Below are 12784 nucleotides of genomic sequence, written 5' to 3'. Positions count from 1 at the left end.
CTATGCACTACCGGTACGCTTGGCGTTTTAATGTACTAAACTTTTTTTCACATTCTACTGCTCCTTTTCCATTCTTCTCCAACACTCGGACCATGAAATGGTCAATAGTGGATGGATCAATAGTGTCTTTGGAGTGTGTGTGGTTGATGGCGGGTTCATGCAGCCTCCCCTGGCTTGATGCAGAATGATTAGGCTCTGGGGCTAGGAGAGGCTGCACACCTCTCGGGCATTGGAATAATCAATGCACACGACCCATCACCCAAAACACTCGAGGGAGAGCTCACATCATGTGCCGGAGGAGCCCAGAGAAGCCACACGTTTGTCTTCTGGCAGGAGAAACTGCTACACTGGGCGTTGAATGTGGGGCCAATTCGGCCCAGAAGACACAGCGGAGCCCAGCCGCGTTGAAGAGAAAGTATACAAACACAGAGAACGAACATTACTTAAATATCTCAACTAATAACAGACCTCCTTACATTTCATGCCCTAATACCTGACGGATGACATTTCTACCAAATTACACTCAAGATTATTTGAGTCTTAAATTCCATTGTTAGGCAATAGATCTAGCCTACACCACATTCGTATACAGCCTTCATCATGAATTAGGCTTGTATAGGCTATTAACCATGGGTGAGAGCAATAATAATTATTGTTATATGATATTATTATATAATATGTTTGATTTAATGATGCCTACAATCTATGCCTACAATTATAGAACAATGATTGGTGAACGCTACACAACTGTTAAAAAGTCTCTAAAACTAGCTTTGCTATTTAGGACAATCAGCGGTCCAGGTTAAACGGTGTTAACTGAAGACTGAAACACCAAAACAAGGCGCAGTGTATTATATTATGTAAAGTATATTAGGCTAATAGTAGCCTATATTTTATATTCAAATTAAATGCATAGCTAACATGAACAATGGTGCACATTGTCCCCATATTGCCTGTTGACATGTGTAAGAATCCTTGACTCATGTAGGCCTAGGCTAGCCTACGCCCCCGTAGTCCTACGCTAGCCTATGCCCCCGTAGTCCTACGCTAACGTGATATGCTGCCTCAGCAGTGGGGGGCCAGTATGGCATTCCGCAGCGGTGCAAGCTTTCCGGCAGACATCGATCTCAATGTGTTCGGCAATTTCATGCATTATACCTGATATAAATAGTTTAAATTATGCGCAATACCCACAATCCTGCACGGAAATTCAGGTCTTGTTATATATATATATCCACCTTGTTTAAGAAAAAGAATATATATATATATATATATATGTATGTGTGTATATACAGTATACTGGTATACTGTATATTATGTGTGTGTATATATATATATGTACATAATAATATATAAAAAAGTGTGTATGCATGTGTCTCTCTCTATCTGTCTGTACGAGTGTTGTAGGCCATGAGTTGTTGCCTGGTCTTGGACTCCCCTCTCTCTCCTTCACCATGTGATACTCCTCTGTTGATGTGTCCTATCCAGGTTGCTATGGCGATCAGACATGCTTGACCCCTGATGTCGCCGTGGATGCAGACACATGGTAACGGAGAGTTATGGGTGATGCTGGCACAACAGGGTGCACACACACACACACACACACACACACACACACACACACACACACACAATATCATCTGGACACACATGTCCACACATATGTCCACACAAAGAGGATGTATGGAAAGGCACACATACACAGAAACAGATAAACACATATAAATGTGAATCAATACTATAAAAATACACACACACACACACACACACACACACACATAGTTAAGAATGCAAACGCACACACACACATTCCTACAAAGCATGTACAGGCATGCACACATGTTCCCCAGCTTGACACACACATGCAGAAATTCGGTGACGCACATTTAAAGTAATGCTAATTAATAAACCCACACATAGTTCACAGACTAAACTGACAACATGTTCTTCACCATTTGGTCTTTATATTAAAAATAACATTCATGACAGTAACAGCTTACAACCATTGATCAATAATCATAAAAACAAACAAACTGCGGCACCAATAATTACACTTAAGAAGGAGAAAGACGCTGCATCCTCCCTTGTTTTAAAATAAGTTAAGAAATGAAGACTCTTTTGTTGTTTTACTTTGCAAAGCGCTCTTCCCTACATGGGGGGGCGGGGGGCTGGCGTTACTGTGGCGGCCCTGGTCACCGGGACCGGGCGAGTATTAATGGCTGCACAAGCGTTCCACGGGGGCAGTACTTCTGGAGATTACACACACTCGCTTTGGGTTAAATAGGTCAACAGCACAGGATCAGTGTATGGCTACTCCAGTGTGATTGTTGGATCTAGAACAAGGAACGGTGAACAGTGAACTGTTTTGGCGTTGGGCGCGGTCTCCTTCAGTAGGCTTCCCCGTGTCTAATTGTTCTTTTTTTTTTTTTTTTTTGCGTTTATTTTCCCCGCACAACAGTGTCTCTGGTCCAGCGGTGGTTGCTACAGCAGGTCTGTTTGTCGATAACTCCCGGCAACAAAGGAAGGAAGCGCTTTGTTCCCTCGACGCCAATCAGTAGTCAAACAAGTCGGACACAGCCAATCAATGGCTGTGCGTCGACACGGGACAACAATCTGCCACTCGGCCGTCCAATAGGCATTCAGGATTCCAGGTAAGGGAAGGGTTCATATAATGTATAGGCCGGTCTCCAGTGTGTTATTATTATCCTTATTATTATTATTATTATTATTCATAATCTAACAAGTATTCTCTGTTCACAAAGAGTCAGTATGATTGCACATTAAAAGTTCAGTAGAAGTTAAAGTTCCAGTTGCAGGTTCAGTTTGAACCAAAATGGTGTCATCTTCCAGAGTTGTAGAGCCTTCTGCAAAAGGATCCCCCAAAAGTCCAGTTGTCCAGTTCTTATTGGCTCATCCTCACAGTCGCTTCACTTTGGCTTCTGTGGAAGGAAACAGCGAAGTGTCAAACAATGTCAAACAGAAGTGTCAAACCTTTTGTTAATCTACACACACAGTCTACTCCCTCCATTCTGTTCAAGCAACTCTTTTAATTAGTACATTGTCAGAGGCTTTCTATGTCCGGGCGCATTGCCATGGCGTAATAAAGAACCTTAAACACCCTTAGGGAATTACACACACCGTTGGAGTACTACGCACACCCTTGGAGTACTACGCACACCCTTGGAGTACTACGCACACCCTTGGAGTACTACGCACACCCTTAGAGTGCTATGCACACCCTTAGAGTACTATGCACACCCTTAGAGTGATACGCACATGGAGGGGAAGGTATGAAGGTGTTGGGAGGGGAAGGCCTCACCCGTCTACATGATGATGGCCCGGATGGCTTTCTTGCTGATGCGGTTGCGGTGCTTCCTCCTGCGTCGTGGCACCGCGGGCCTCCTGGGCGTCCGCGCCGCCGTGGACGGGGACCGGCGGGTCGGACCCTCCAGTGAGACCACTGAGAGGAGCACAGAGGGAAGGCAGGTTCATTTGTTGTCCATTGGGATTGACAGAACATTTTTTCGAATGGAAAACATGACATTAAAAACAACAAGCAACTATGTAAAGCAAAGAAATCAGTTGTATATCTGTTGTATTTTTTGGCAAACTTTCTGGCTAAAAAGTTTTTATTTCCAAACCCATTAAAGGCCACCAAGACCACCAATCCAATATAATACAACAACACACACACCGCGCTGTATACTAGTTATGAATTGGTTCATCACTTGGTACACATTTTGGCCAATGAGCAACAGGAATTGAAACCTGAAAACTGTTTCTGAGGTTTTTCAGTGGTTGGGTACTCTGAGGTACTTCTTTACCAAAGACGTTCACATGCTTAGACACACACCCACACGCACATCCTCTAGTACCTGCTTTAGATGCTGTGGGCTTTGGTCTGTGCTGGGGAAGGTGGTCTGCAGGGTGAGGATGAGGAGGGTGTGGTTCTCTTTGTACAATCTCCAGGAGCCTCTGTCGCATCTCCTCCTTGCTGAGAGCATGCCCCCCATCGGTCACTCCAGGGTCCTTATCCTGTCGCCGATTGGCTGGAACCATGACGCCCTCCCCACTATTGGTCGACCCGCTCTCCTCCTTGTCAGATCCTTTACTATGATTGGCCGAACCAGTCTCTGTCTGTCTGTCCTTGTCGACCCTTACATGTTCCCCACTGGCCGCCTCTAAGGCCGGCTCCCTCTTATTGGTGGTGACCGGTGAGGGGGTGGGGTTCCATTCTGGCCTGTGATTGGCCGGCCAGGTGGCACTGCTGGGCGGTGTGGAGGCGGAGTCCCCCTGGAAGGAGTTGAGCCTGTACTGCGTGCCGGCATCAGGCCTCTGGCTGTACTGCAGGTGGTGGGGGTGCCTGGGCTGCTGATTCTGCGAGCCGGCAGCGTCCCGGGCCCCCCCCTCGGAGCCGCTGCCCTGAGGGGCCCCTATGTCCTTGGAGCCCTGGGGGCCCGCCACCGGGGCCCCCGCCCACATCAAGCCGCCCCCGGCCTGCCCGTCGCGGCCTGCCCCTTCAGTGATGGGCCGCGTGACGGCGGCGCCGGCCCCCGCTGCCAGGGTGTAGACCGGGGGCGAGTGGTGGGCCCCCGGGCCGGGGGTCCAGCGGGCCAGCTGGGTGTAGCCGCCCTGGGGCGGCCACTGGCGCGTGGCCGGGGGCTCGCGCTCCTCCACCGCCTGGAACTGCTGCTGGTTGTGCTTCTGGTCGTCGTGGCGATGGAGCTCGGCCTTGGAGGTGGAGCTCTTTGGGGGTGTGGCATGGGGCTGGGGGTAGGGCTGGGGGTAGGGCTGGGGCAGGGGCAGGGGCTGGGGCTGGGGCTGGCTGGGGGGCAGGTTGGCACGGGGCAGGAGGGGCGTGAGGGCGCGGAGCTGGCACCGGCAGCTCAGGTGGTCCTCCACGGAGACGATGGCCTTCTCAATCTGAGGCTTGGAGTTCAGGTACTGGATCTTCACCACCTGGAGTGGGACAGGGTGACAGGTGACACCCGTTTAGTGTGTGTACTCGTACACGTGCATATTCCTGTGGGTATGTGTCTATTCCTGTGTTTGTGTGTGTGTGTGTAGTCCTGCATGTGTATATGTGTGTGTGTATATGTGTGTGTGTGTGTGTGTGTGTGTGTACCTCAAGGTCTCTGGTGCTAGTGATGGTGGGGACACAGTGCATCTTCTGGGAGTTGCAGCAGCCAGAGCAGCGCTGCACCTCCACACACGGCGGCCACAGCATGAAGTGGGCGTTGCTGGGGTCGTGCATGGCCCGGGTCACTTCCTGCACCTCCGTACGCACCTTGCACTCCGCTATGATCGCCTTGGGGGCCTCATCTGGAGAGAAGAGAGTTTGCTTTAGTGAATGAGAATGAGACCAACTTAATGCAGGCCCGAAGACAAATGGACAGGCCGACAGACACAGTGAGACTGACAAAAACACACACACACACACACACACACACACAAAAGGACAGACTGACAGACAGCGTATGGTGCATGGCACGAATTAGTGGTCCTTACTCAGACTCCTGGTGAATCTCCCAGGGTGATGGTCAGATGCGTCCTGCTCCTCCCCCTCCCCCTCTATAAGATGAAGGTAGCACAGACAGACAGTGAGCAGACAGAGAGGAGAGAGGGAGTGTCTACTGTAATGCGTGAAATGAATCCCTTTGAAGCAATGTTGATTCATAATCATCAGCTGTTCGCGGTGAACTTCTGCATTTTGTGACACATTGTAATGCTGCCATGGCGACCTGTTTCCAGCAGTGACGAGTCATTGTTCAAAGCACAGAGGAACCTCCCTGCCCTTCTCCTCAATAAAACAATTACCACTCTTTTTTTGCCACACTTTGTCTCTGCGCCTCCAGTAACGTGGAGAACAGAGACCAGTTAAATATAGCCCTTGTGTATAAAGTCCCGCTCCATTCCATTCTAGAGCTAATTATATTCAGGCTGAAGAGGCTCTTTTCAAATTACAACCTGTGTGTGTGTGTGTGTGTGTGTGTGTGTGTGTGTGTGTGTGTGTGTGTGTGTGTGTGTGTGTGTGTGCTAGTGCACCAAGGCACAGTTAGTACCCGATTAGCATACAGCATCGTTTAGCAGCTCGTTAATGTATATTAGATGCCTGGTGCGCAGGCTCACTATGACAACACCCAAGTCTAGAGAACTCACCATGTAGAAGTCATGCTGCATGAGGATTTGTGTGTGTGTGTGTGTGTGTGTGTGTGTGTGTGTGTGTGTGTGTGTGTGTGTGTGTGTGTGTGTGTGTGTGTGTGTGTGTGTGTGTGTGTGTGTGTGTGTGTGTGTGTGTGTGTGTGTGTGTGTGTGTACCTGTGAGTTCTCCAGCCTCTAGCCTAAACAGATGCCTGAGGTCGTCCAGGGAGGAGATGGGGCTGTTCCACACCAGGTCCACCAGGTAGCTAGGTAGGGGGTCGCCCTGGAAGACAGACAAAGAGAGAATTATTCATCATTATATATTATTATAATGTTTTGATAAGCTTTTCCAAACTAAATATTTTTTTGTTTCATGCTCGAAATGTTAAATAAACAGGGATACAGACGGACATATATAGACCGACAGAGATCAATAGACTAGGGTTGGTGCGTATAATATTGTACATAGAGCTAGATACACTGTGCAGGAGGTAAAGAAGACAAAGAAAAACACTCGCTGTGCTTTTATACCGACTTTATTTTTCACCGCTGCTAATAAACATAGCCCGAGGTCATGGTTCACACCGTGGGGTTGTGGTAGATCAAATCATACTAACACATCTTAAGACAGATTTTTGCGTGCGGTTTTTCAGATCCACTCTGAAACCATCATCTTGCACTCGGAAATCAGTTTTTCTTCTTCACATCCCTAACCCCGCAAGAAGCACTGGGCAGCAGCGCCCTCTACGGCCCAGGCTCCGGGCGGTCTCCCCCTGAGGTTTGGCCAGAGCATTGTTGAACATCTGGATCAGAGCAGTACTTTCAGGCTGACGGGGTGCTTCTCTGCTTCTCTGCGGGGACACACTCCTAGCCTCCTACTGCTGTTGTATCTGACATGTGACAGTGAGTCGTTTTCTGTTTTCTCTCTCTCTTTCTTCAGGTTGTGATCGGGGAGGCAGCAGCAGCAGCAATGGAAGGAAGCAGGCTGCAGGAAGGACACGACATTCTGCTCTCTTTCCATCCCATGATACAACTTCTTCATACCGCTTCTCAGAAACAAGAGGGTGTTCGCACTTTTTCACAGCGAAAGAGGAACCGTGTGATCAGAGAGAGAGAGAGACGGGGAAGGAGAGAGACGAGGGAGACCTTTGTTTCCTCCCTCAGAGTTCCTCCCTCAGAGCCGTTCAGCACTCACTCAAACAGACGGAGGGAGCGGCCCGCAGATGGAGAGACAGACAAGCACTGATTGTTTCTCATATTCCGCCACATCCAACAGACTCTTGCTCCAGTTTCACTTCCTCCTTGGGAGGAAGCAAGGGCTGTGATTGGTGGTTTGTTGTATCTATGGCGACGACTTTCGCTGTCGCCACTGTATCTATCAAAACACTGGCGTGCTAAGCTGTGGGGGAGCCGACTCTCTCCCTTTTACTCCCGATCTCTCTCTCTCTCTCTCTCTCTCTCTCTCTCTCTCTCTCTCTCTCTCTCCCTCCTCTAACAACTGATCTCTATCTCTCACATTGCGAGTTCAGTAGGCGCTGCGTCGGCACAGTTGTGGTGGCTGTCATTGAACGACATTCAAAGATTTGGCTTTCCGTGATTTCACATCTACTCTCTCTGACTGGAAGCGGCTGCAGAGCGAGGGCCGCTCTCTTCTCCTCGACCCCCGCTCCTCCCCCTGTCTTGACTCTGTGACTCTTATTTCAGTTTCCTTACTCCCTCTCTCTCTGTTTATTCGGTCCTTTTGTTGTCCGAATTCCTCCTCTGGTCCCATGTTTTCCTTGTCTCTCCTCCTGAAGGGAGGGATGCTGAGTTTGTGATGAGGCGTCACGCTGATCAAACTCTTGCTGTGCGACGCAGCCCACCACATCTATGTTATGCTTGGCTAATGGTTACGGGCCCCAGGTCTTGAGTGGGTGCAACGACACGCCCCTTTCTGGGCTTCTTTTTTTAAAGGTCAAACGGATTCATACCACAGAAATTTGATCTAGAATGAAGACCGTTTGATGGCATTAAGCTAACAAACCTAAGGGGTGTTGAGAAAACTTACCTAACCAATCAATGTTCAACAATTCTCTTCAGCCAACGTGAAGCAATGTTGGCCTGAGATTTGTTGATGTTGAGCTAACTTACCTAACCAATATATGTTCAACAATTCTCTTCAGCCAAAGTGAAGCAATGTTGACCTGAGATGTATTAACATAACTAGCACCATCTAAACCGGAATGCACACCTTTTAATTATCAGGGAAAAGCTGAAAAACCAGACATGAAGGGAGTGGATAGCAGGGGTGAACTCAACTGACCCTGTTTTTGGCTGGTAATTTAAAGCTTAAGACTGAAGGGACGGGTTTGGATGCTTTGGGCCACACAGACTGTTTGTACCTGCCCCTTTTTTTTTATGTGGTGAAGGTAGAGAAATATGTTCAGAAATGATGAACAAATTGTTTGGTTGTCCAACGGCACTATATTGGGCTTTTGTAATTGAGAAGTGAGGGAAAGAAATATCTGAGAAATCCAGCAGTATACTACGTGCCATAGTGTGTCCCAATGAGTGTTGCTGTGTCCGACCCAGGACTGTGGACGGAGGGAGTGAATAGGTTGGAGTTGTTAAAGGCTTCTTGTGGCAGGGAAACATGACTAAAGCACAGACTGAGGAAACAGCCAGAGTGAATCCAAGGACGTAAGCCACATTTTTGGAGGTGAGATGTTGTCATGAACGATCATGATGATGCTCAGAGGTTAATTTGTCACCCTCTCCAACATCTTCCCTAAAACATGCTAACAATGCTAGTGAAGCGCTGATGCTAGCATTATAATGGCAGCGCTCAACCTTGGTGCCTGAGCGCACTGCGCTGCCTAGCGCGTTCTCCCTCGCTTGCTGCTTCAACTCTCCATCCTCTTCAACGCCGTCTCCTCTCTCCCCCCCCCCCCCCCCCAAACTCTTTGTTTGTGTGCTAGGTGGGCGATCTGAAGGACACCTGTTTGACTTTCACAGACCATTGGCTGACCCAGTTAGGTAAACACACACAGGAGCACACCCAGATGCATAACCACTTTCAAAGTCGGCCCACCCTGTCCTGATAATTACACACGCGTGCACGCGCAAACACACACACACACACACACACACACACACACACACAAACATATACACACACATACACGTTTGCTTCAGATGTCTCTGCAAGCTATAATTAAATGCTGCAAAAGGTACTGGTCAAACACACACATACACATACACAATCTCAGGCAAAGTTGAATGCAGATAGTCACGCAAAGCCCACACACAAACCACATACACACAGGCACATGTTGCATGCACATGTAAAACAACGCACACATGCACAACCCCACTTGGCAAATCCCAAATACACTAACCCATGCAAACCCTTGCAAATTGCTGCTACTACACTGGCGTGCACTATTACTGGACACAAGAAGGGTTTGAGAAGGAAGTGCAGAGAGAAAGACAGTTCCATGTGATGGTTACAGAAGTCTAATGGCTAGCAGTCGAGACAGGAATCGATGACAAGCTAATGATAACCATTGCACAGAAACGCTAAATCAACGTGGAACTGACAAGAACTCAGTGCCTTCCTGTATGACATGTTGTACCTACATGTAAAGACATGCACTAACACACACATACATACATACATACATACATACATACATACACACACACACGCCAAACACACAATGTTTAAGTGCACCAACAGGTAAAAATTATTGTAATTGTAGGGTTCATAATTGTAATGTATACATTTACATTGTACACATTGACAATTGCTAAAAACAAATAGGATAATTGTATAGACATTATCAGATCCAGGCAGAAGGTTTATGTAGCAACGACAATGTTATATGTCACTCCTTTGATATGAGGTTCCTTTGATGGTATTGGACTGTTTGGGCGTTGTTCATAAGCAGCTATTAAGACCTTGTTTTTGTGGGAACTGTTTTACACAGACTAGGCTTTGCAGAGAAAGGCTTGTCATTTATTACTTATTGACGTGTTTTTCTGGCATACAGAAATAGGGACATTATACAAAACTACCATGGGAGGTCTGGGGGCCCTCCCCCAGAAAATAGTCTCAGTTTCACAGACTTAATTATAATGCATTCTAGTCATTTTTTAATCACAAAATAAGAAGCAGAAGGAACATTGTTGAATTGTATTATATTACTCTCTCTATACAAAAATGTATTGACATACATTAGCTTCTTGTTTTCTTTGGGCTTCTCCGTCTCAATCCCTTGCGTTATGATCGGATTAGCAACTTCATCTAACTATTAGCCTGCAGACAACAATCCCCATCTCACTGCATTGCGTTATGACTGGAGATTGACTTCACATCCAAACGATAGATGATCACATTAACCAGCAATGGAGATAGAAGAGGCAGATCAGGATTTTCTCCTAATACAGGGGAATGTTGTCTCCGAGAGAAAACCGGTAGAGGACATGGAAAACCGGTAGAGGACATGGAAAACCGGGAGTCTTCCAAATCGTGAGAGGCTGGCAAGTATGGTTTCAGGCCAGCGGAAGACTAATGCTACACAAACACACAAACACATTCGCACACACACGCACACACATCAGCATGCTTTAAATTGGAGATTCTGACATAGAGAACATTTAACCTATGTGACTGATGCGGTTGGCGTCATACCGGATGTTCCCATAATGCTTGAAACATGGCTGGAAGCCACAACAGGTACATGCGGACCATGTGAACCACGGCCAATCCTAGCTGACATGCAGGGTAAAATACAACTCGCCCGGTTGAATGCAGCAGCCTGGTTGGTTTTCAACCTACCCAAGTTCTCCCACACCACCACTCCGCTGAGCCCTGCACTGGCTACCTACCTACCTACCTACCTTCCACTGGTACCTGCCTACCGTGCTGCTGGACGCTCGGGTCCTTCCTACATCCAGGACATGGTCAGACCATAGACCCCAGCCCAGCCCATCCACTACACTCACTAAGAGAGGGGCCCCAGCTGCCACTCTGCACACTCCAGATTCTGTGCTGTCCTGGCTCCACCCTAGTGGAACGAGCTCCCCAGTGACATCAGGACAGCAGAACCCCTGCTCACCTTCCACTGCAGGCTGAAAACCCATCTGTTCAGAGTGACTGCATCTTGGCCCATGAAAAAGAATGATGTAGTAATTGTTTCTAAAATGTAGCACTTGAAGCAGTTTGCTTATTTAATGAATTTTCTGTAATTGCATGAATCCTGCAATTTCTGGGTTGCATCGTCATGGTGGAATGCACTTATTGCTTAAGTTGCTTTGGATAAAAGCGCCAGCTAAATAAATGTCATGTTATGTAGTTGAAACAAATTCCTGAAGACCTCTCCATTATTCTAAGATGGCAAGTAGTAGATGGAAACAATTTCAAAGGTTTTCTAAATATTCGCTTGACATTTGGATCGAAAAAAAACGACTACTCTCTCATTATCTCTCTCTCTCTCTCTTTCTCTCTCTCCCTTTCCCTCTCTCTCTCTCAGCAGCCCAGAGATACTCCTGTCAGAGAGATGAAAGGAGGGATGATGGATGGCGAGACTGAGAGGAGGAAGTGCAGGGAGGTGGAGAGGAGGAGAAACGCAGTGGAGAGGAGAGGAGGCGTATGGTGGAGAGCAGAGGTAAATGAGTTTATAGGAGGAGATAGATGAGGAGGGGAGGAGAAGAGAGGACAATTTGTGGAGAGGAGAAGTTGAGAGGAGCAGTACAGAGGAGAGGAGTGAAGCAGTACAGAGAAGCAGAGGAATGTAGGAGTAGAGATAAGTGGAGTGGAAAGGGAAAGGAGACAATGGCGTATTGAAACGGTAGCAGCAGTCTGGCTTTAGCGTCCCTAACCGACAGCTGGGCCCCAGGCAGAAGCTCTCAAGGGCCCTAAGACACCATTGGTCCCTTCTTACCGTTTTTTGTTCACAAAGAAAAGGTTCCTCGTCATCCTCTTGAACGGCAGTCAAGTGGCGGATCCTACCACTACCAAGTTTATTTATCATTCATCAATCATCATAAAGTTTACAAGCTGAACCAGGCAGGCCTGCATGCCAACACCCATGTGCCACTGCGGTTGGGTTGATGGCTTTAACGGCTGACATCCATGTGTGTTAGGCCCTGGTTAGGACTGGCCCACATGCACCGAACAAATATGGCCCATATGTCCGCTAATACACACACACGCACACATACGCACACACGCCGCTGGTGCAATCCTGGGCAGATTAGTCGTTGTTGTTCTTATGTAAACTGGATCAAGGGAAGGCAGCAGCAAATCATCCCAGCCCGCCTGCACAGACAATAGTCCCGTGTATGTGTTTGGGTTTGTATGCGTGCGTGCTTGTGTGTGGGTGTGTTTGTGTGTGCCTACGTGTGTGTGCAGTTACTGTCTTCAAAAGAATGTGTATGATTATTGTTTCTGATTTATTTGTGTGTGTGTGTGTGTGTGTGTGTGTGTGTGTGTGTGTGTGTGCGCGTGTGTGTGTGCGTGTGCGTGTTTTGTTTTTATGGGATCAGGAAGCCTGTATGTTTGGGGCTGTTGTAAGCATACTATCTGAGTACTGTTGTTAAATGATGTTTGTTAACACACTGTTTTACCGTACAGTCAGCTTACTGTTAAACCGTAGCATAT

General features: G+C 47.6%; 1 protein-coding gene across 1 annotated transcript in view; it reads right to left on the bottom strand.

Moving 5' to 3' along the window:
- Positions 1–2396: 2396 nt before the first annotated feature.
- LOC311371040 (uncharacterized protein) overlaps positions 2397–12784 on the bottom strand; it is a 12845-nt gene continuing 2457 nt past the window's right edge. The window contains exons 2-7 of the mRNA XM_084489278.1: positions 6319–6424; positions 5509–5571; positions 5126–5322; positions 3876–4959; positions 3320–3460; positions 2397–2939 (exon numbers count right to left, since the gene is read on the bottom strand). Of these exons, the coding sequence (XP_084345404.1) occupies positions 3324–3460; positions 3876–4959; positions 5126–5322; positions 5509–5571; positions 6319–6424 (1587 nt within the window). The 3' untranslated portion in view covers positions 2397–2939; positions 3320–3323. The remainder of the gene's footprint in view (positions 2940–3319; positions 3461–3875; positions 4960–5125; positions 5323–5508; positions 5572–6318; positions 6425–12784) is intronic.

The sequence above is a fragment of the Micromesistius poutassou genome, assembly GCF_964030765.1.
Source record: "Micromesistius poutassou genome assembly, contig: SCAFFOLD_5599, whole genome shotgun sequence".
In the NCBI taxonomy this organism is placed as follows: Eukaryota; Metazoa; Chordata; class Actinopteri; order Gadiformes; family Gadidae; genus Micromesistius; species Micromesistius poutassou.
The sequence above is the reverse complement of the archived record's forward strand: the minus strand, read 5'-3'. Positions and strand labels throughout refer to the sequence as shown.